The sequence below is a fragment of the Macaca fascicularis genome, chromosome 4 (genome assembly GCF_037993035.2).
Source record: "Macaca fascicularis isolate 582-1 chromosome 4, T2T-MFA8v1.1".
Classification (NCBI taxonomy): Eukaryota; Metazoa; Chordata; class Mammalia; order Primates; family Cercopithecidae; genus Macaca; species Macaca fascicularis.
In genome coordinates, this window is record NC_088378.1 from 39356298 (window position 1) to 39381679 (window position 25382).

Genomic DNA, 25382 nt, shown 5'->3' on the forward strand with positions numbered 1-25382 from the left:
TACCACAGAGAAAACCCCCAACATTCACTTCCTCTTGCAGAAGAGCAGCTGAAACCAAAGCAGTACTTTGGTAAGTGTGAGGCTGTCTCAAGGTTTGCTAATGGGATGAGGGGTGGTGGGAACACAGCAGGAGAAGCAAGATAAAAGACTGTGGGATTGAGAAATGGTTATGAGCATTCAATACACTAAGATTAGCTTCAAAATAGCAGATGTTAATTTTTTTAAGTAAATTACTTGTGAAGCAAATAAAAAAAAGTTCGCATACCATTTACTTTTTTAGAATTGTTTTATACTACCTTTAAGTCTCATTCTCTGTGCTAAGCAGATGCATCTGAAAAAAAAATCTTCAGAAGGTCTACAGTTTTACAAAAAGGAAAAGCTCAGTGGAACAATGTGATTGCATCGCTTGGTTTACTGTTAATGTCTCTTTTTGAGATAAATTTCTCTACATACACATAAATTTTTTATGTTTTACATCAACAACTTAAACCTTCTATCTTTAAAAAGTATCCTTATAAGTTATTTTTACTTGATACGAATTTAAGAGGAAAAGCCTTTTTATGAGAATCCTCTTCTTTGTGTTATGGTAATCCTACTTGATTTCCTTTTCTTTTGAAAACCCAAGTCAAAATGATATGGCAGTGGCTGCACAGGAATTTAAAAATCCTTGGCTGGGCATGACGGCTCATGCCTGTAATCTCAGCACTTTGGGAGGCTGAGGCAGGAGGACTGCTCGAAGTCAAGAGTTCGAGATCAACCTGAGCAACAAAGCCAGACCTTCATCTCTATACAAAAAAATAAAAAAAAATTAGTTGGGTGTGGTAGTGTGTGCCTGCAGTCCTAGCCACTCAGGAGGCTGAGGTGGGAGGATCACTTGAGCCCCAGGGTTTGGAGGCTGCAGTGAGCTATGACTGCACCACTACACTTCAGCCTAGGTGCCTGGGTGCCTGGGTGACGCAGAAAGACCTTGTCTCAAAAAAAAAAAAAAAAAAAAAAAAAAAAAAAAGAAAAGAAAATCTCTTATAGTAGTTAAAAGGAGGAAGACCTCAATTCATTTTAGATTTAGATCTGATACACTGTATAAAGCAGGACATAACAACATCTATACTAAATAATACATTTATGCTGTTTTCCCCTCTACTTAAACAGTATCTGAAAATGTATAGCTTATACAACTACATATGTAATGGAAAATTACATATATATATATCATGTCTCAGTGTGCACAGCACGTGTGAGTCCAGGGAAGAGACACTTAAGAATCCAGTGTGGTGGAACCCGGCATTAGATGTGAGAGCTGAGAGAGAAGGGTACGAGAAGCTGAGGCTAATGGAGTAAGTAGGGCTCAGATCATGCGTGTTGAAAAAGTTCAGACTCAATAATATGGCCAATGGAAAGGCACAGAAGGGTTTTAACCAGAGGATTCCATTACAGTTCACATAGCTGTTTCTGGTACCTTTTAATCCATTTAACAATATTTATTAACACATCAACCAGGTAATTCTAACAAATGAGTTTGGACTTAACTGCTGTCACCACATAAGAGCAATAATGATAATTTAATTCAAATGGCTCAAATGCAATGCCTATTGTACAGCTTAGCATAGTATCTAATTTACAACATGTGATGCAGGGTATTATTTAAGGTTTACAAGCTATAACTTTAGTATATTGATGTTAACTCACTTACATAAAAGTGGAACTTTTAACTTTTCTCTTTGTTCTCCAAATTTCTCTTTCACTCTCTCACCTGGTACTCTCATAGAAGAGGAAAGCTAATTAAAATGTACTGAGTGCTTACCATGTTCTAGATACCATGCTAGTTGTTTAGGTGTTACTCTGCTTAATCCTTATGACAACTTGGTGAGGCCACGTATCCTTATTTCCATTTTACAAAAGAGGAATTTAATGTCCAGAGAAAGTTAGGAACTTCCCTAAAGTCAAGTAAACTAGTAAGTGATAGAATCAAGACTTAAACCCAGTCTCAATTTCTCTCCTTCCTTTCCTTCTTTCTTTCTTTTCCCCTAGTTCCAAGAAACTCCATGATGGTTCGTTCCTGTTGTTCCTTATCCTGGCTGTGGTACATTGAAACACCACAACTTTAATGAGTCTCATGCAAATATGAGGTGAACGTATGCTTATTTGTCTGGAGCCCTAGGTGGCTGTTGGGAAGGAGAACAGGTGAGATTCAGCTTAGGCAACAGAATCACTTAGGAAATCCTGCATCATGCTGTGTCACTGTGTGAACCCTGGAAAATCTGAAGCTTATCAAGTGAAGTCTGAAAAATTTTCCTGAATTTTACACACAGGGGTGTCTTGATAAAAGAATCCCTTTGAGGCACAGGGGTCCAAAAAGCCTATGAGAGTCGACATTACACCTTTTCTATTATAGTACCCACTGATTCTTCTCTTCTTACAGAACCAAATACACACATTAATTTTGCATGGCCCACTAGTACCTGTAAACATGTTCTGCACTCTGTGACTGTTATGGGCTGAACTGTGTCACTCAAAATTCACAGGCTGAAGCCCTAGCCCCCAGCGTGAATGTATTTGGAGACACGGCCTTTATGGAGGTAATTCAGGTTAAATGAAATCATAGGGGTGGGGCCTGGATTAACAGAACTGGCATTTTTATGAAAGGAAGATACAGTGAGAAAGTGGCCATCTGCAAGACAACAGGAGAGGCAGTAGGAGAAACCGACTGTGCTAGCACCTTGATCTTGGTCCTCTAGCCTCCAGAATTGTGAGAAAATTAATTTCTTATTTTTTAAAAAAATTATTTCAATAGCTTCAGGGGTGCAAGTGTTTTCTGGTTACATGCATGAATTGTACAGTGGTGAAGTCTGGGCTTTCAGTGTACCTGTCATGTAAATAGTATACACTGTACCCCACAGGTAATTTTTTGTTGTTGTTGTTGAGACAAAGTCTTGCTCTCTTGCCCAGGCTGGAGTGCAGTGGTGCCATCTCGGCTCACTGCAACCTCCGCCTGCAGGGTTCAAGCTATTCTCCTGCCTTGGCCTCCTGAGTAGCTGGGATTACAGGTGCCCGCCACCATGCCCGGCTAATTTCTGTATTTGTAGTAGAGATGGGGTTTCACCACGTTGGCCAGACTGGTCTCAAACTCCTGACGTCAGGTGATCCGCCTGCCTTGGTCTCCCAAAGTGCTGGGATTACAGACGTGAACCACTGTGCCTAGCCCCCGACAGGTAATTTTTCATTCTTCATCCCTCTCCCACCCTCCTTCCACTTTTCTGACTCCCCAGTGTTCATTATACCTCTCTGTATGCCTTTGTGTAGCTTAGTTCCTACTTTTAAGTGAGAACATGTAGTATTTGGTTTTGTTCCTGAGTTACCTCACTTAGGATAATGGTCCCAGTTCCATGCAAGTTGCTGCAAAATATATTATTTCATACTTTTTAAAATGGATGAGTAGCAGTCCACATACATACACATACCACATTGAGAAAATCAATTTCTGTAAAACCACCCAGTCTGTGGTATTTTGTTAGGCCAGCCCTAGCAGGCTAGTATACTTTTAAACCTGATGGTATCAGATGAAGCACTTACTACCACCCCAGCCTAAAACTACAAATGGGTAATGCTTCACTTGTATCCATTTCAGGTCCTCAGCAACTTACAGAACCGTGTTCCACACTATTAAGCTGTCATCTCCGGATGAAGCAATGTCTTTGTCATAAAACTCTACAACCAGCATCCCTGGGAGGGTGATGACTGGTGATGCTACATTCTCTAAAGCAAAGAAATTGGAGCATGTCATCATAATACCATTGTTGACATTTAAGTACAGGCAGACTTCATTTTATTGTATTTCACAGTGTGGTGTTATAATATGTATTATGTTTCTGTTTCCAGGTCCTGGTTCATAACTCCCATATCCCTTGTTACAGTTTTTTGGTTTAATGGTGGGTATGTTAGGCCTTAGGGGCAGGCCTCAGAAAACAGAGTATCTCTGACCTCCTCCTGCTCTCCATTTACCTGCCCCAAGGTAGGGCTCTAATCACCACCCCCTACCTTTCTAACTGTAGGTCTTATGAACAGTCAGAGGGTCCTTCCGCCCTCTACCCTGGAGGAAGGAATGCTGATGTCACGGAGCTTCCATAAAAAACCTAAGAGGTGCTGCTGAATCCGGTTTGCCAGTATTTTATTGAGGATTTTTGCATCGATGTTCATCAGGGATATTGGTCTAAAATTCTCTTTTTTTGTTGTGTCTCTGCCAGGCTTTGGTATCAGGATGATGTTGGCCTCATAAAATGAGTTAGGGAGGATTCCCTCTTTTTCTATTGATTGGAATAGTTTCAGAAGGAATGGTACCAGCTCCTCCTTGTACCTCTGGTAGAATTCAGCTGTGAATCCATCTGGTCCTGGACTTTTTTTGGTTGGTAGGCTATTAATTATTGCCTCAATTCCAGAGCCTGCTATTGGTCTATTCAGGGATTTAACTTCTTCCTGGTTTAGTCTTGAAAGAGTGTAAGTCTGCTGCTATAAAGACACATGCACACGTATGTTTATTGTGGCACTATTCACAATAGCAAAGACTTGGAATCAACCCAAATGTCCATCAGTGACAGACCGGATTAAGAAAATGTGGCACATATACACCACGGAATACTATGCAGCCATAAAAAAGGATGAGTTTGTGTCCTTTGTAGGGACATGGATGCAGCTGGAAACCATCATTCTTAGCAAACTATCACAAGAACAGAAAACCAAACACCGCATGTTCTCACTCATAGGTGGGAACTGAACAATGAGATCACTTGGACTCGGGAAGGGGAACATCACACACCGGGGCCTATCATGGGGAGGGGGGAGGGGGGAGGGATTGCATTGGGAGTTATACCTGATGTAAATGACGAGTTGATGGGTGCTGACGAGTTGATGGGTGCAGCACAGCAACATGGCACAAGTATACATATGTAACAAACCTGCACGTTATGCACATGTACCCTAGAACTTAAAGTATAATAATAATAATAAATAAATTCAAACAAACAAACAAACAAACAAACAAACAAGAAAAAACCTAAGAGGACTGGATTAGGAGAGCTTCCAGATAGCTGAACAAATGGAGGTTCCAGGAGGGTGGCGCCCCAGGGAGGTCATAGAGGCTTCCCCTTCTTCCCCCATAGGTCGCTCTATGTATCTCTTCATCTGTTTCCTTTGTAATATGCCTTGTAATAAACCAGTAAATGTAAGAAGTGTTTCCCTGAGTTCCAAGAGTTACTCCAGCAAATTAAGTGAACTGGAAGAGGAGGTTGTGGGAATCCCAACTTGAAGCCAGTTGGTCAAAAGTTCTGGAAGCCTGGACTTGTGAATGGTACCTGGGGTTGGGGGCAGTCTTGGGGACTGAGCCCTCAGCCTGTGGGATCTGACGCTGTCTTCAAGTAGAGGGTACTAGAATTGGATTGGAGTACCTCTAGCTGGTCATGGAAGTCTTCTGTGTTAAAAGCGGTGTGAGAGCACAGTGGAAACATGGTTTCAAAGTTTTTCCCAAACATGCAGATACTGCAATTTTTTTTTTTTTTGCCAACTGAAGGTTTGTGGCAACCCTGCATTAAGCAAATCTATCAAGGTCATTTTTTTTCCCCAACAGCATGTGCTTGTGTCTGTGTGTCATATTCTGGTAATTCTTATAATAGTTCAAATGTTTCCATTATTATTATATCTGTTATGGTGATCTATGATAGGTGGTCTCTGATGTTAGCAATGTAATTGTTTTGGGGTGCCACAAACCATAGCCATAGAAAACAATAACTTAATTGATAAATGTTGTATATGCTTTGATTGCTTCACCAACCAACCTACACCCTCTTACCCCCTACCACCAGGTCTCTCTCCCCTTCTCCTTGGGCTTCTTATTTCCTGAGATATAACGATATTGAAATTAGGCCAATTAGTAATTCTATAATGGCCCCTAAGTGTTCAAACCAAAACAGAGTTGCAAGTCCTTCATTTTAAATAAAAAACTAGAAATGATTAAGTTTAGTGAGGAAGGGATGTAGAAAGCTGATAGAGGCAAAACCTGGCCTTTTGTGCCAAACAGTCAAGTTACGAATACAAAGGAAAAGTTCTTGAAGGAAATTAAAAGTGCTACTCCAGTGAACACATGAGTGATAAGAAAACAAAACAGCCTTGTTTCTGATATGGAAGTTTTAGTGGTCTGGATAGAAGATCAAACTAGCCACAACATTCTCTTAAGCCAAAGTCCAATCCAGAGCAAAGCCTTAACTCTCTTCAATTCTATGAAGGCTGAGAGAGGTGAGGAAGCTGCAGAAGAAAAGTTGGAAGCTAGTAGAGGTTGCTTCATGAAGTGTGAAGAAAGAAGCCATCTCCATAACATAAAAGTGCAAGGTGAAGCTGCAAGCACTGAGGTACAAGCTGCAGCAAGTTATCCAGATCTAGCTAAGATCACTAATGAAGGTGGCTATACTAAAGAACAGATTTTCTCAGTGGAGATTAAACAGACTTATATTGGAAGAAGATGCCGTCTAGGACTTTCATAGCTAGAGAGGAGAAGTCAATGACTGGCTTAAAAGCTTCAAAGAACAGGCTGACTCTCCTGTTAGGAACTAATAACAGCTGGTGACTTCAAATTGAAGCCAGTGTTCAATTGCCATTTCAAAAATCCTAGAGCCCTTAAGAATTATGTTAAATCTACTCTGTCTCTCCTCTATAAATGGAAGAACAAATCTAGATGATAGCCCATCCATCTACAACATGGTTTACTGAATATTTTAAGCCCTACTGCTTTGTGACCTTCTGCTCAGAAAAAAAGATTCCTTTCAAAATATTACTTCTCACTGGTCTACCAAAGAGCTCTGATGGAGATGCACAGAGAAATAAATGTTGTTTTCATGCCAGCTACCACAACATCCATTGTGCAGCCCATGGATCAAGGAGTAGTTTTGACTTTCAAGTTTTGTCATTTAAGAAATATATTTCTTAAGTCCATAGCTGGACATAGATAGTGATTCCTCTGATGAATATGAGCAAATAAGTTGAAAACCTTCTGGAAAGGATGCACTATTCTAGATGACATTAAAAACATTTGTGATTCATGGGAGGACATCCAATTGTCAACATTAATAGGAGTGTGGAAGAAGTTTATTCTGACTCTCATGGATGACTCTGAGGGCTTTAAGACTTCAGTGGAGGAAGTAACTGCAGATTCGGTGGAAACAGCAAGAAAACTAGAATTAGAAGTGGAGCCTGAACATGTGATTGAATTGCTGCAATCTCATGATAAAACAAATGGATGAAGAGTTGTTTCTTATGGATGAACAAAGAAAGTGGTTTCTTCAGATGGAATCTACTCCTGGTGAAGATGCCGTGAATCTTGCTGAAATAACAGAGGATTTAGAATATCACATACATTTAGTTGATAAAGCAACAGCAGGGTTTGAGAGGACTGAATGCAATACTGAAAGTTTTACTTTGAGTAAAATGCTATCAGACAGCACTGCATGCTACAGAAAAATCTTTTGTGAAAGGAGAGTCAATCGATGTGGCAAATTTCATTTTTGTCTTATTTTAAGAAATTGCCACAGTCACCACAACCTTCAGCAACCACCACTCTGATCAGTCAGTTGCCATCAACACTGAGGCAAGACCTGCCTCCAGTAAAAAGATGACTTGCTGAAGGCTGAGATGATGATTGGCATTTTTTAGCAATCAAGTATTTTTTTCATTAACGTATGTACACTGTTTTTTTAGACATGGTGCTACTACATAATAGACCACAGTAAACATAATTTTAAACATAGTTTTTTATGTACTGAGAAACCCCCAAATTTGTGTGACTTGTTTCACTGTGATATTCACCTTATTGCAGTGGTCTGGAACCAAACCGGCAATATCTTCAAGGTATGATTGTACAGAATTGCTACGCAATGAGGAATCAGGGTGGTTTCACATGCCACCATCTGTCAACATGACGGCAGCCGAATCTAACCATTCAGTTAGGATTACTCCCTTAACATACTGAAAGGCAAAAACAATGTGGCTCATGGGAATCTGCTTGTATTTCAGCATTTTTATCCAATGTGCTCTAAACTTCTCATATGAAGATCACCTACTATCTTCTGATCAACGTACTGTATGTAGTAAACTTCTCTGCTTGTTTTAACTTGGCAGTGGATTCTGAGTAAATCATAACTTCCCCGTGTCCGATTAGATTTTATTATCTCAATATTTTATAACAAATTAAAGTTCTATAAAGAAGTTAGATGGCACGGTCCTATCCAGAGGTTTGTTCTGAAGTAACAGTTTATTTTCTCCTTGTTCAGTTAGGCATCACTATAGAAATATCTTTCTTGACCATTCTTTTGATGAATGTCTATTATAACATACCATTTCTTGCAACCTGTGGCTTGGCATGTAGGCATGACAGAATATCTTCAGCAATATGACTCGAATCATGAGCTGACAGTAATTAAGAAATCTTTCTGTGACACAAGTTTAAAGACACGAGCGAATATGTCCATCTTGGTAATGACAGGTCTGGAAAATGAGATGTTTCACAAAATCCACGCGGTCAAATTTTGACCACTGTTCACATATTTGAAACAGAGTTCTTTTTCTCAAAGCTCGGGCATAATCATGGTCTCAGTGTCACTGGACTGGCAGGTTTTGTTTTTTTGACACACGATTTTCAGTCTTTTCTAGCACTGCTGGAAAGCAGTGCTTTCCAGACACCATTTCTTGATTCAGGCAGAGTCTGCCAGGCTGTTGTAAGGTATTAGCAGAATTCCTTTCTGTATTATCTTTCAAGGGATTAAATATTATTGTAGTGGTCTCTGAAGAATTCTCAATGACCCCTGGTCAATGAAACCAGTGTACTGAGGGAACACCAACCAGCAGAATTCAGCAGCATATTTGTTCCTTGCAGTTTTATCCACAATGCAATCCAATAATTGATATTCGTAATACCTCCAAGTCATTTGACAAGCTAAGCACTGAATAAATTCACATGCATGAGCACTTTTTCCTTCAGCACTACTTCAACTGGGCCCATAATCATTTGGGAACTTCTCTGTGCCAGTCTAATAAGGCATTGTGGCATCTGGATCCCACCACTTTCTTTATGCTTTCTCCTTGACTAATGTGATTGCAGGCTTCTGGCTTCCAGTACTGTGAGTGAATAAATGTCTTATGTTTTAAGCCACCAACTTTGTGGTAGTTTGCTCCAACAGCCCTAGGAAACTAATAGACATGATTTTTACTTTGGTAAGTGCTGGATTTTCTTCTATTTCTTTAAAGAGTGTTGGACTTTGTTCTGGCATGCAATTACTTGATACCAGTTTTCAGGTTTAGGTTTTTTTTTTTTTTTTTTTTTTTTTAGACGGAGTCTCACTCTGTCACCCAGGCTGGAGTGCAGTGGTGCAATCTTGGCTCACTGCAACCTCTGTCTCCCAGGTTCAAGTGATTCTCCTGCGTCAGCCTCCTGAGTAGATGGGACTACAGGCATGTGCCACCAAGCGCAGCTAATTTTTGTATTTTTAGTAGAGACAGGGTTGCACCATGTTGGTCAGGCTGGTCTCGATCTCCTGACCTCATGATCTGCCTGCCTTGGCCTCCAAAGTGTTGGGATTACAGGCGTGAGCCACTGCGCCTGGCCCAGGCTTAGGTTTTGATATAGCATATTCAGAGAAGACTTTACTCTAGGACTAAATTAACCCTAGGTTAATTTATCAAGGTGTGACCTTCCTGGTGATTCTACCTGATGCTCCACATATTGGGAATATTGAATAAAAATTACAAGCCATTGGACTAAGCTCCTGAACTAGGCCCCAACAGACCAGACTAACAATCAAAATGAAGTCACTTGTGCTGAAGTTCTATGTCATCAAACCAAAACTAACTTGTTAATTCACCTTCTAAGAAATTCGGAAAGAGAGGGAACCAATTTCCCAAACAGGCCAGTTTAAATCTTCAACCAGTATGGTAATGAAGCTCCCTCTCTTTTAATCCTGACAACAAAAAGTAACCTGAAGTTAACCAGTTATTTTTCTATTGTTCTGTTTTCCTTTTCCTGATATACAAGGAAAGTAACTTTAAAAAACCAATCTGCTCTTTATTCTTTGTTTCTCCCCCCATTCCTTCTCTGTCTATAAAACCAACCTCTTTTGCTTACTTTATTGGAACATATATTCTATTTTATGGAATGAAATGCTGCCCCATTCTGGCAAATAAGCCAATTAAGATCTTTAAATTTATTATAATTTTGTCTTCTGACAGAAGGTTTATCCATTCGGGCTATCAGAAATGTGAATTTTCGCCATCCTGTTCTTGTGCCTTCTACTCTCTGATGGTCCTTTTCTTACGAAGTTTTGTTCCACATATGTGCAGATCAGCACTCAGCCAAAGACTTCAGGTACTCCTTAGGATTACTGGTACAATTATTACCATTTAATATAGAGCCAAATATAGAGTAATGTTTTAATAATTATTTTCAAAGTGAAATAAAATACGCTTTAAGAAAGTCTCATTTCTCAATAATGTCAAAGATAAAAAATATTTGTAGAAAACCAAATTTAACAATAAATCCTGAATTGTACAGAAGCACATTATTAAATATTCAAATGATTCCTTTACTAATAGTGACACTAGGACTATATTTTATATCATAAGAGGAATAAAGAAACATATAGCCCTATTTCTAGCATCATGTGGTAGAAACATACAGTCCCTTACCATTATATCCAGGGACAACCTTAAAGATATTTATAAAAAAGAAATCAAGGTCCTATTATTTTTAACTGATCTTATCTGGATAATAATAGATTAAGAAAACAGAGATAAAGAAAGTAAACAATTGCACACAGTTTATTGCCTCTGTATCAGATAAATGATCTATTCCTATCTTGCCAAATAATGCAAGGATATGTGAAACTTAACACTTCAAACAAGCATTTGAAAGTATTTAATTCCAAATATCATCTGATAAAATAATGACCAAAGGTACTGGGAAGAATATCAAACTAGAAATCAAGAGAATGAGTTTTCAGTCCTGTGTAGGCCTCCAAGGTTAAAGTACTCAGATTATATATCTGTAAAATAAGAGGTCTAGACAAGATGATATGTGGTATACCTTCCAGCTTTAAAATTTTACCAAACTAAGTACTCAAATAATTATTTCAAAAGAACAACATTCATAGACTTTAAGGTAAATTGAAGATATTAATTTATTGGATAACATCATAGCTTTATTGTTTGTGATCATACATCAACTGGAAAAGCTTTTGTTTGATTGCTGCAATAGTATATAGGAAAAGCCTCTTAGTAGTTAGACAACAATAACGATAAAGCATTTCCTCTGAATTTACCATTTGGAAATACTTTTCTTATTCTCTGACAAATAGGGATGACTTTCCAAGTTAGACTGAATTTGACCTTTGGGCTTCAAAAATAAAGCTACTTTACATGTGAAAGCTCATTTTTATATGATGGTTGGTGCTATCATCTGAATGTTTGTGCCCCCTCAAATTCATATGCTGAAACTTAATCATCGAAGTGATGATGGGGCCTTTGGGAGGTGATTAGGTCATGAAGGCAGGAATGGAATTAAAGCCCTTACAAAAGAAACCCCAGAGAGCTTCCTTGCCCCTTCCACTTGTGAAGACACAGCAAGACGATGTCATCTATGAACCAGGAAATGGGTCCTCATCAGACATCAAATCTGCCAGTCCCTTGAGCTTAGACTTCCCAGTCTCCAGAAATGTGAGAAACAAACTTCAGTCATTTATAAGTCACTCAGTCTATGGTATTTTGTTACAGCAGCCTAAACAGACTAAGACCATTGGTACGAATTAAACCTTTTCTTACTGCGAATCACAATTCACATACGTTATAAGAAATAATTGGTGTTACAATGAAAAAGTTTCTAAAATACATGTTTTTATTGGCCATTTGCTAAAAAGAAATCAAGAGAATTCTGCAGACCTTTATACACTGGACTACAGATTTGTTAAGAGAAGAAAAAAATCATAGTGTATTTTCATTTTCTTTCTTGGGAGGCATAATCTGCTCACTATAAAAAGAAAATTATGAATCACTGATTTAGATTAGGGTTCTCAAAATGTACTCCCCAGACCTGCAGCAGCAACATCACCTGGAAACTTGTTAGAAATGTAAATTCTTGGGCCCTATTCCAAATCAAGGGCATCATAAATTCTGGGGATGGGCCCAGTAATCTGTGTTTTAGCAAGTCTTTCAGCAATTCTGATGTACCTAACGTTTAGTTAGTACTTTATTTTACTGGTCTACTTTATAAAACATATATACTTATTTCTGCACATATCAAGTAGTAACTGAATGGGTAAGAAACATAATTTAAAATATAAAGTCGAATCTTAGAATGTTACTGGGCAAACTTAAGAAATGAACCTACTCTCCCTTTCTGAGTTATTAGCTTTACTTACCTTGCTTCGTTTCCCACCTGTCACGCTGAAATGCTCTCTAGCTCTAGATTTGGTCAATGTAACATCTACTTTGTCATTTTTTTTCAACAAACTTATGCTCAAACTGTAACTAGGAGTCATAGTATATAATTTTTAGGTTTCCTTAAAATCTCTTAAAGATTAGTCAAATTTTAAAATAGAAAAATACACAAACTTTAAAAATTGAATCTGTTCATTCAACAACAATCATGAATTACTTATTATCAAATACTCTTACAGGCTAAGGAGAAAATAATGAATAAAAGAAATTAAAAAAAAAAATCCTACCCTCAGAGAGCTTCCATTTTTTGGGATGTTACATTGTATTTGGTTCGGTATTCCTTTTCAAAAAAAAAAGGGTACCTCTAACATTCGTAAAAGTTACTCTCCTGTTTCTCTACTTTTATGTTACTAATAAACAGTACCAAGGTGCATGCAGATATATAATATTGAAATAACTTGTGCATGAATTATTTCAGAAAAGTATAATGAATTTCTTTAAATTCTCTTAATGAACTGTAAGCTATAAGTAAACGTAAAATTACTAGTAATAGACACAGACAATATTTTTAAATGAGAACAAATCCTAGTATTTGTAAGTAACATCCTACTCACGATTTACAGATACAGTTCCAGTAGTTATAAAACATTTTAGAAATATATAAACAGGGCAGGGCGTGGTGGCTCATGCGTGTAATCCCAGCCGAGGTGGGTAGATCGCTGAGGTCAGGAGTTTGAGACCAGCCTGGCCAGTATGGTGAAACCCCGTCTCTACTAAAAATAGAAAAATTAGCTGGGCATGGTGGAGCACAGCTGTAGTCCCAGCTTCTTGGGAGGCTGAGGCAGTAGAATCACTTGAACCCAGGAGGCAGAGGTTGTAGTGAGCCGAGATTGCACTACTGCACTCCAGCCTGGGCGACGAGAGTGAAATTCCATCTCAAAAAAAAAAAAAAAAAAAAAAAAAGGAATACATAAACATCCACATTTATAAATACAGACATACACTACATAATGACATTTCAGTCAGTGACGTACTGCATATATGACAGTGGTCCCATATAATGGAGCTGAAAAATTCCTATTGCCTACTTTTGTTATAGCTGTCATAATGTCACAGCACAATTGATTTTTAAATAAATTTAGTGTAGCCTGGGCTGGGCGTGGTGGCTCACACTTGTAAATCCCAGCACTTTGGGAGGCTGAGGTGGGAGGATCGCTTGAGTCCAGGAGTTCAAGACAAGCCTAGGCAACATGGTGAAACCCTGTCTCTACTAAAAATACAAAAATTAGCCAGGCATGGTGGTGCATGCCTGTAGTCCCAGCTTACTGGGAGGCTGAGGCAGGAGGACAGCTTGAGCCCTGGAAGTCGAGGCTGCAGTTCCTGAGATCATGCCACTGCACATCAGCCTGGATGACAAAGTGAGACCCTGCCTTTATAATAATCTCCTGTATCTTATGGGGTATTCTGTTTTTTAAACATCTCATTTAGATGTTTTAATTTTATTCAACCAAGGTTTTAGAACTCGTTAGCTCTAAAACAATCATACAGACCTCAGTTGGGTTTTCTCGCAGCACTGATGTTCATTTACTGTTACTATTAATCATCTGATACATTATAGACATGCCTGTGTATTTGTCCAGATATATTTAGGAATATAGGTATCTACCATTTACTTAATGCTTGCTATGTCTCAGGAAGGTGTTAACCATTTTATACTATACACATACACGTATGCACATATACACACACACACATATTCCTAACTACCCCATTTAGTATTTATCATGCCTTAGTTTCCTTAACTATAAACTAAAATAATTGTTATTTTTAAGTTATACAATTTAGCAGAGTAGACATGTGAGCAAGTCTGCTTTTCTCCCAAGTCTATGCTCTTCTTAATCACTAGACTTACATTATAAGCACTCATGGAACCATGGGAACACAAACCTGCTTGGTTCACTGCTTGTCACTTTCCTTAAAATTATGCCAAAAAAAGGGTCTTAAAGACTTGGCATTTCCCTTTTTCAGGCCGGCCGGGAAGATGGCGGACATTCAGACTGAGCATGCCTACCAAAAGCAGCTGACCATCTTTCAAAACAAGAAGAGGGTCCTGCTGGGAGAAACTGGCAAGGAGAAGCTCCCGCGGTACTACAAGAACATCGGTCTGGGCTTCAAGACACCCAAAGAGGCTACTGAGGGCACTTACATTGACAAGAAATGCCCCTTCACTGGTAATGTCTCCATTCGAGGGCGGATCCTCTCTGGTGTGGTGACCAAGATGAAGATGCAGGGGACCACTGTCATCCGCCGAGACTACCTCCACTACATCCGCAAGTACAACCGCTTCGAGAATCGCCACAAGAACATGTCTGTGCACCTGTCCCCCTGCTTCAGGGACGTCCAGATCGGTGACATCGTCACAGTGGGCGAGTGTTGGCCCCTGAGCAAGACAGTGTGCTTCAACGTGCTCAAGGTCACCAAGGCTGCCGGCACCAAGAAGCAGTTCCAGAAGTTCTGAGGCTGGACATCGGCCCGCTCCCCACAATGAAATAAAGTTATTTTCTCATTCCAAAAGAAAAAAAAAAAAAGACTTGGCATTTCTGTATTAATAATGAAGACACCTGAAGAAGATCAACAAAGTACTTTACTGCATACTCATTTCTCAGTCACAATCTGTTGAGGCCACCAAAGGAGGAAGCTACATGGGAAATTGAAATGAGACCAAGGTGGCGGCATACACGTACCACATACACATATATGTATATATTAACATAAATACTATGCATACATTAACATTTGTGTCCATTTGATTACTGAGGTTGGTACTTAGGGGTGGCAGGAAAGTACTAAAATGACTAGAGGAAAGTTACTGTGGAAAGGCTGTGAAGAGGCCAAGCACAGTGGCTCATGCCTGTAATCCCAGCACTTTGGGAGGTCAAGGAGGGAGGATCACCTGAGCCCAGGAGTTCGAGACCAACCTGGGCAACACAATGAGACCTCCATCTCTACAAAAAAATAAAAAAATTAGCTGAGTGTGCTGGCATGCATCTGTAGTCCCAGCTACTCAGGAGGCTGAGGTAGGAGGACTGCTTGAACCCCGGAGGTCACCATGGCTGCAGCGAGCTGTGATGATGTTGCTACTGCACTCCAGCCTGGGTTACAGAGTGAGAGTCTGTCTCCGAAAAAAAAAAAAAAAAAGAAAAAAAAAAAGGCTGTGAAGAAATCTTGAGTACTAAAATTAAATGAGAAAGCAGATAGCCGGACATTGATAATTAACTGCTTATTTTACTAAAACACCGAGGCTTATCTAATTCCAGTGTCAATCCAAATATTCTAGGAGAAGCTCATGTACATGCATATGAGCATTTGGTTTATGGGGAAGAAGATAAGGATATAATAACAGAAAGGATAATGAAGAAGCATAGTAGAAAACATCCCTGGCTGGGTGTGGTGGCTCATGCCTGTAATCCCAGCACGTTGGGAGGCTGAGGCAGGTGGATCATCTGAGGTCAGGAGTTTGAGACCAGCCTGGCCAATGTGGTGAAGCCCCGTCTCTACTAATAATACAAAAAAAATTAGCTGGGCATGGTGGCACACACCTGTAATCCCAGCTACTCAGGAAGCTGAGGCAGGAGAATAACTTGAACGTGGGAGGTGGAGGTTGCAGTGAGCTGAGATCACACCACTGCACTCCAGCCTGGGCGACAAGAGTGAAACTCCACCTACGGAAAAAAAAAAAAAAAAAAAAAAAAAAAAAAAAAAAAAAAAAGAGAAAAGAAACATCCATCCCTATGTTAGCATATAATTCTAATTGTGATACAGAAGGAAATGTAGAAGTTGATTAGGGGACTCTAAAACTTATGAAAGAGTATTTTGAATGGCAAAATGGAAAGTAGCAAATAGAATCTTCAGAAACAAATGGAAAACTCTGAGCTTAAGGATAAATGAGTAAAGGGGAATCACTTCCAGAACACTGAGGCAGTGAAATGGGCTCCTCCACCAATGCAAGAACACTCGGATTAACAGTCAAAATCAACTTTATCAGAACTCTGAAAACTAACTAAAGGCTTGCGATAATCTCAAGAGTGTGAATTTAAGAATAACAGCCAAATATCAGCAGAAACAGCAAGCTTTGTGGAATTTTAATTTTCTCTATTTGTATTATCCCCTTGTCAACTCGGTGGTAGCCTTACAAGCCAATAATCTCACAACTATGCAGTTACTAGACAGGGCAGAATGGTTCTGGAGCACCTCCAAAGCCCAATCCCAAAGAAATGTCACTTTATGACCTGTGTAGCAGCTCCCCGAAAAGCTCCATTCCCAGGGCTCATCTTTCTTTCTTTCTTTCTTTTTTTGAGATGGAGTCTCACTCTGTGGCCCAGACTGGAGTGCCATGGTGCAATATCGGCTCACTGCAACCTCCGCCTACTGGGTTCAAGTCATTCTCCTGCCTCAGCCTCCCAATTAGCTGGGATTACAGGTGCCCGCCACCATATCCCAGGACTTATCTTTTTAAGATCTGACTCACAGCATGCTGTGTGAATGATTATATCCCTAGGGCATTTGTCAAAAGCAATTAATGGTAGCTGTTTAACACTGCACCTGCCTTAGGTGGTGATATGAGTTAGGACTAGATAAATTAATCTCCAGTTTGCCACATTATATAAGTTAAAATATCCACTTGTGAAAAAGTTATGAAAGATGCAAGGAAAGAGGAAAGTATGTCTCCATATGGGAGGCAAAACAGTTAACAGAATTGCTCCTGAGAAAGCCCAGATGTTGGACTTAATAGACAAATATTTTAACTACTATTATAAGTATGTTCAAAGACCTAAAGGAAACCTTGTCTAAAGAGAAAGTACAAATGATACCTCACCAAACAAGCAAACAAACAAAAAATCAATATAGAGATATAATTTAAAAAAACAAGTGAAATTCTGCAGTTGAAAAGTACGATATTCACTAGAGGGACTCAATAGTAGATATGAACTGGCAGAAGAATCAGTAAACTTCAAGATAAGTAAATTGAGATGATTTAGTCTGAGCAACAGAAGGAAAATAGAATGAATAAAAATGAACAGAGCCTCAGAGAATTATGGGATGCTATCAAATGTACCAACATACGCATAATGGGACTCCCAGAGGAAGAGTCAGAGAAAGGGGGAAAAATGACCCCAAACTTCCCAAATTTGATGGAAAACATTAATCTGCACATTGACAAGCTAAATCAACTCCAAGTAGAATAGATTAAAAAAGATCTATATCTAGACAAATCATGGTCAAATGACTGAAGGCCAAAGATAGTATCTTTGATAGAATAAAACAAGATAGAATAAAACAACTCATCACACAGAAGTGATTCTCAATAAGATTAACAATAGATATCTCATAAAAAAATGTGAACGCCAGAAGTTAGTGGGATGATGCTTTTGATATTGTGTTGAAAGCAGACTCAACCAAGAATTCAAACTATCCTGCAAAACAATCCTTTAAAAAAAAAAAAAAAGGGACGGTCCAGGCATGGTGGCTCACGCCTGTAATTCTAGCATTTTGGGAGGCTGAGGCGGGTGCATTATGAGGTCAGAAGTTCAAGACCAGCCTGACCAACATGGTGAAACCCTGTCTCTACTAAAAATACAAAAAAATTAGCTGGGCGTGGTGAGGCGTGCCTGTAATCTCAGCTACTCAGGAGGCTGAGGCAGGAGAATCACTTGAACCTGGGGGCAGAGGTTGCGGTAAGCTGAGATCAGGCCACTGCTCTCCAGCCTGGGCGACTATCTCAAAAAACAAAAGAGAAAGGAAAAGCAGTGTCCTGGGTCACTGAAAAAAAAAATAAATAAAAAAAAGGTGAAATAAATACATTGCAAGATAATTGGTAACTCAAGAGAGGTTGTTGCTCGTGGATCTGCCCTTCAAGAAAAACTAATAGAAGTCCTTCAGGCTGAAATGAAAGGGCACTGACAGTAACTAAAATCCATTTAAAGAAATAACACTGATAAAGGTAACTACACAAAATATAAAAACCAGCATATATATATATGTTTTTGTTTGTAATTCTTTTCTCTCCATCTAATTTAAAAAAGCTTTGTAAAGAAATAGTTATAAAAATAAGCTGGTGGGCTTAAAATGTATAAAGACATAATTTGCATGAAAAGAACAGCACAAAGGAGGCAGAAGGGAAGCGAACTATCTTGGGGCAAAGTTTTTATATACTATTGAAATTCACTTGGTATTAATCCAAACCAGATTGTTGTGAGATGTTAATTGTAATTCTAAGGGTAAACACTGAAAAAACTCAAGAAAATATGCTAAAGGGAAAAGAAAATTAAAATTACATAGTAAAAAATGCTAATTTAACCCCCCAAAGTGACTAATCGTGGAACAAAGGAAAAACAACAATAATAATACATCAGACATATAAAACTCCAAAACCAAATTGTAGACATCATCCTATCTTATCAGTAATTTCATTAAGTGTAAACAGATTAAACACTCCAAATAAAAAGCAGAGATTATCCAAATGAATAAAATAAATAATCCAATTACAAGCTATGTACAAGAAGAACACTTCAGATTTAAGGACACAAGACTGCTGAAAAAATGGAAGCAAATGGAAATCAAAAGAGAACTGGAGTGTCTAATCTAATATCAGGCAAAATAGACTTTAAGAGAAAAACTCACTAGAGACAAAGAAGGACATTTTATAAAAATAAAAGGGTCAACCAATCAGGAACACTTAAAAAGTATACACATGTAAGTACCTGATACAGTCTCAAAGATCAACATAAAAATAGAAGATTTAATCAATGCTGTAAACAACTAGACCTAATAGATGTCTACAGGATGCTTCACTTAACAAAAGCAGAATACATGTTCTTCTCGAGTGTACTAGAACATTCTCTAGGAGACAATATGTTAGGCCCAAAAATAAAACTTATTTAAATAAATAAATTTTAAAAACCTGAGAGCATAGAAACTATGTTCTCCAACCATGATAAACTGAAAATCATTCACAGAAAATTTCGCAATGTGTGGAAGGAACATAAACAACATACTCCAAATAACCATTGGGTCCAAAAATAAAACCTCAGGGAAATTACAAGAGAATAAATGAAAAGAAAAACACATATACCAATATATATGGGGTATAGAAAAAGCAGTAATTTGATGAAATTTTATAGCTGTAAATGTTTTTATTAAGAGAAAAAAGATACCAAGTGAATGTTTTTACTCCATACCTTAAAAATTGTTAAATAAAAATTAAACCCAAAGGAAGCAGAGGGAAAAAAAAATTAGAGTGGAAATAAATAAAACAACAAATAGAAAAAGAGTAGAGAAAATTAGTGAAATAAAAATTGGTTCTTTGAAAGATCAAGAAAATAGACAAAACTTCAAATAGACTGACCAGGGTAGAAAAAAACAAAAGGTAAGATCCAAATTAATAAAATCAGGAATGAAAGAGGGAGTATCACTAACTAGTTTAGGAAAATAAAATGGATTATAAGGAAGTGAACTATCAATTGTATGTCAACAAATTAAATAGCTTATATGAAAGGGACAAAATCCTAGAAAGATGCAACTTAAAACTGACTGAAGAAGATAGAAAATGTGAATAGGCCAATAAAGAGATTAAATCAGTAATCAAAAAACTGCCCAGAATGCATCGTTGGTGAATTGTACCAAATGTTTAAAGAAATGCCAATCTTTCACAAACTTTCCTAAATTAAGAGACAAATGAACATTTTCTAATTCATTCCATCAGTCTTACCATGATCCCAAAACAGACAAGAAAATTACAGATCAATGTCCCTTATGAATACTGATGCAAAACTCTCAACAGTATACCAATAAACAGAATCAACAACATATGAAAAATATTATATTATACATCATAACAAGTGGATTTGTCACGGGAATGACAGGTTGGCTTAACATATGAAAATCTATCAATGTAATAGACCATATTAATAGCATTAAAGGTAAGATCCACAGAATAAACTCAGTAGATTGGAAAAGCATTCAACAACATTTTCTAATAAAAACACTCAACAAAGTAAGAATGCAAGGAAATGTCCTCAACCTGATAAAGTCTATATATAGCCTTTCTAGGCTATATATAGGCTACACACACACACACACACACACACACACAGAAGCATAGCTAATTTCATAATTAATGGTGAAAGACTGAAAGTTTACCTTCTAAGATTAGGAAAAAGACAGGGACATTCATTCACACCACTTCAACATTGTACTGGAGGTTCTAACTGGAAAAATTAGGCAAGAAAAAAAAAAAAAGGCACCCAGATCGGAAAGGAGAAGTAAAACTATCTCTATTAGCAGAGTATGCAGATAATCTCAAAGAATTGACACCCCCAACAAGAAAATCTAAAACAAACAAACAAAAAAAACCTGTTAGAATATACAAATTCAAAAAGGTCACAGGATACATGACCAATATACAAAAAAACCACTTATCTTTCTATACCCAAGCGATAAACACCTTTACCAGAGTAATGAACAATCTGAATATAAAACCAATTCCATTTGCAATGGCATACAAATAAATTTAACAACAACAACAAAAAAACGCTAAGAGTTATACACTGAAAACCACAAAACACCACTCAAAAAATTTAAACAGGCCTAAATAAATGGACCCATGCTAAAAGACTGGGAAGACAACGTTTTCACAATTTGATCTGTGAATTCAATGCAATTCCCGTAACAAATATTGCAAGAGCTGACAAAGTGATCATAAGATTCCTACAGAAATGCAAGGGATCTAGAATAGCCAAAACAATCTCAAAAAAGAACAAGGTTGAAGGCCACACCCTGATTTTAAAACTTCTACAGAGGTACAGTAATTAAAACAGTGTAATGCTGACCATAAGAATAGGCGTGTGTATGGATCAATGCAAAAAAATTCAGACTCTAGATATAAACTCTTACATTTTTGGTCAACTGATTTTCAGCAAGGGTGCCAAAACAATTAAAAGGAAAAAAAAAAAAAAAAACACCCAAAACCAAAAAACAAACAACCCCCCAGGCTGACTTTTTTCAAAAATAGCTAAATGCAAAAGAATAAAGTTGGATCCTTAACTCACACTGTCTACAAAGTAAAGTCAAACTGGATTATAGCCCTTAAAGGTAACAGCTAAATATATAAAACCCTCATAAGAAAATCTAGAGTGTCAATCTTCAGATCAGGCAATGGTTTCTTAGACATAATATCATAGGTACAAGTGACAAAATAAAAAAGTAAACTAAACTTTATCAAAATCTAAAACATTTTGTGTGTCAAAGGATATGATCAAGAAAGAGAAAAGACGACCTATAGAATGGAAGAAAATATTTGCAAATCATATACAGTTAACCTTCGGTACCCTTAGAGGATTGGTTCCAGGATCCCCCTTGGATAACAAAATCTATGGATGTTCAAGTCCCTTATATAAAATAGCATTTGCATACAACTTACACAATCCTCCCATACACTTTAATCTCTAGTTTATAATACCTAATACAATGTAAATGCTATATAAATAGTTGTTATACTATTTTTTGTTTACATTATTTTTATTTTCATATTGTTATTTTTTTTCAAATATTTTCCATTTGTAGTTGGTTGAATCTGTGAATGCAGAACCTACAGACACGGAGAGCTGAATGTATCTAAGAAGAGACTTGTATCCAGACTATACAAATAACTCTTACAAGTCAATAACAGGTTAACTTAATTAGATACAAATAATATGAATGTATTTACATTAAAAATTTATATATATTTTATAAAATTTTACAATTTTTATGTACTATATAGGTATATTTACATACTATATGCCTGGTACATATTAAGTACTCAAGAGTTAGGTATAATTATTATTAAATTCCTAAATTATTTGAATATTAACAAGGAATGATATTTTCTGTAGAATGCCTACAACTCCCTCCCTCCCTCCCTTCCTTTCTTCCTTCCTTCTTCCCTCTCTCTCTCTTCTTTCTTTCCCTTCCTTTCCTTTTTCCTTTCCTTTCCTTTCTCTCTCTCTTCTCTCTCTCTCTTTCTTTTTTAGAATTAGAGGAGAATCCATAAAGTGAAAGCAAGTTTATTAGGAAAGTAAAGGAATACAGAATGGCTACTCCATAGGCAGAGCAAGCCTACTTCAACTCCATTTCTGAAAACCAAAATATATTTCTCAGTTTGGTAAAATAAGCTCTGACACACTCACACACACACACACACAGTGTAAAAATCTAGTATACATAATTATATAACAAAACATAATTATAATCTCCCGAATTAGAAAATGAGTAAAGAATCTGAATTAGACATTTCTCCAAAGAGAATATACAAATGTTATTTCAGAAGATGCTCACATTATTGTCATTGGGAAATGCAAATGAAAATCATGAGGCGTCACTTCCCATCCACTAGGATAGCTATAATAAAGAATCAGTTTTACTGATTAGGATGTGGAGAAATTGCAACACTCATTCATGTCTGGTGTGATTGTAAAGTGGTTCAGTTGCTTTGGAAAACATTTTGACAGTTCCTCAAAAGGTTAAACAGAGTCACCATATGATGCAGCAATTCTATTTCTAAATATATACCCAAGAGAATGGAAAACTTATGTCCATGCAAAAACCTGTACATGAATGCTCACAGAGTAATATTCATGGTAGCTAAAAATGGAAGCAATCAAAATGTCCATCAGTGAATTAATGGATAAAAAATGTGGCATATCCATATACTTGATATTATTTTTGGTCCTCAAAAGGAATGAAATTCTGATACATGGCACAACATGGATGAACCTTGAAAACATTATGGTAAGTGAAAAAAGCCAGACACAAAAGGCTACACAGTGCGTTTATATAAAATATCCAGAATAGGCAAACCCATAGAGATGGAAAGTTGATTAATAGTTGTTAGAAGTGAAGAAATGGAAGGGATCATTTTTAATGAGTATGAGATTTCTTTTGGGGGCCAACGAATGTTTCAAAATCAGACAGAGGTGGTGGCTGCAAAACTCTAAAAATATATTAAAACCACTGAACAGTACACTTTAAAAGGGTGCATTTTACGCCATGTGAATTATATACAAATCAAGCTGTTACAAAAAAAGAACATCATGGAAATGATTGTTAAAGGAAGTGTAGCTGCTTATGACGAAGAAAGCAACAGTGCAAACAAAAATACAGATAAGGAGACCATATTTCTCCACATCAGAGAAGACAACCTTGATCCTGGCCATGGAAATAGACAAAAGAGGTTAGACTGTGGAAATATAATCAAAGGAGAAAGCAACATATGTGGGACATAAGAGAACTAGCTAAGCTTAACATATTACACTAAGGTATTGTTCGTAAGACCAAACAGCTGGTAGTACCAATGACAGAAAACTAAAGTGGAAAGGCCCAGTGAAGGTCCTGGGGAAGACAGGAGTTTTATTGAGCGGTGCTTATTTTTATTTTTATTTTATTTTTATTTATTTATTTATTTATTTTTGAGACGGAGTCTTGCTTTGTTGCCCAGGCTGGAGTGCAGTGGCGCGATCTCGGCTCACTGCAAGCTCCGCCTCCCGGGTTCACGCCATTCTCCTGCCTCAGCCTCCCGAGTAGCTGGGGCTACAGGTACCCGTCACCATGCCTGGCTAATTATTTTTATTTTTATTTTTAGTAGAGATGGGGGTCTCACTGTATTAGCCAGGCTGGTCTTGATCTCCTGACCTCGTGATCCACCCACCTCGGCATCCCAAAGTGCTTGGGATTACAGGCATGAGCCATTGTGCCCAGCCGAGCTGTGCTTATTTTTAGGTTCTTTAAATTACCAAGTGGTAACAGTCTAAGTATGGATTATAAAGATCTTTTTTCTAGTAAACGAGAAAGAAAAGAAGAATTAGGATTAGAATATCAGCTGGACAGTCATTCATGCTTGAACATTAGCTGAAACTTAAGTGTGTACAGTGAGCTTACCAAGTAGGTCTCAAGGAAGAGAGGAAACAGCCCCATCACCTCAGTCTTGGGTGATACAAATAATCACCTTCTCATTCCTTCACTCCTTTCCTTCAAGCAGCTGTCTGTGGCATGTGGGTAGCATAGTTTGAAGTGTAGCAGGTGTTTGTAATTTCCTTTCTCAAGGTCACAGGTGACTCTGCCAGTGCACTACAAAAACCACAGCTTCTGGGCCCCTTTCTTCCCACCAAACCCCAAGATCCCCTTCTCACATCCAGATTACTCTGTTACTTACACATCTTTAACCCACTCCACAGCTATTAGAACTGAAGTGCCCCTCTTCCCAGGAAACGGACTAAGATTCTATCCACTAGCCTCAGATCGTTATCTGTTTGAAACTTCTTTGTGGGTTGATGGAATGTTTTCCAAGAAATGTTTTAGAAATTGGCTTTCTTAGATAACTTCCATGGTGGATTTATTAAGAAGGAGGAAATCAAGGTCATCATGCTCTTTTTAGCTGTCATTCTGTTCAGCCTTTCCAGTGGTGCCTGTTGTCTCCAACCTCATTGTCACACTCCCTGCCTAATCCTATTGAAAGTTACAGTTACGTTACAAAGATCAGATGAGATAATATACAGTATGTAGCAGGGCTTTTAAAAATATACATTGTTTCATACATGCTAACTGCTGTTAATACTACCTAAACTGCTCTCAATTTTCACAAAATTTGCCTTGTGTCACTGAATGACATTAGAGTTTAATGGTTTATTCACATAAACTGACTCTGCTTTTAGAGTTAATATTTTTGGCTCATTTATCATAATGAATTAACACATTAAATCTAAATGATTCTAGAAGACGCTTAAAGATCTTTTGTCTGTTTTCTCATTGGCAAAAGGTGATGATGATAATAATTTATCTCACAGAATTATTATGACATTCAAGTGAGATCATCTACTTTGCACAAT

At 37.7% G+C, this 25382-nt stretch overlaps 2 protein-coding genes and 1 long non-coding RNA gene across 37 annotated transcripts in view; 2 read left to right on the forward strand and 1 right to left on the reverse strand.

Annotated features, from left to right (window-relative positions):
• AHI1 (Abelson helper integration site 1) overlaps positions 1-25382 on the reverse strand; it is a 223579-nt gene that overhangs the window by 39871 nt on the left and 158326 nt on the right. Inside the window, exon 24 of one of the 35 annotated variants that reach the window (XM_065543433.2) lies at positions 1731-13397. The exons of the other annotated variants lie outside the window; for them this stretch is intronic. Within the exon in view, the coding sequence (XP_065399505.1) occupies positions 13251-13397 (147 nt within the window). The 3' untranslated portion in view covers positions 1731-13250. Of the gene's footprint in view, positions 1-1730; positions 13398-25382 lie in introns of those variants that run through there. 35 annotated transcript variants of the gene reach the window in all.
• Positions 20-2143, forward strand: LOC102129803 (uncharacterized). Its single transcript, XR_006697753.3, has 3 exons — positions 20-70; positions 1221-1334; positions 2029-2143. It is a non-coding gene; the product is annotated as an uncharacterized lncRNA (long non-coding RNA).
• On the forward strand, positions 14483-16150 carry LOC102129434 (small ribosomal subunit protein uS17-like). Its single transcript, XM_005551915.5, has one exon. The coding sequence runs from the start codon at positions 14504-14506 to the stop codon at positions 14978-14980; it is 477 nt and encodes a 158-aa protein (XP_005551972.4). The 5' UTR covers positions 14483-14503; the 3' UTR covers positions 14981-16150.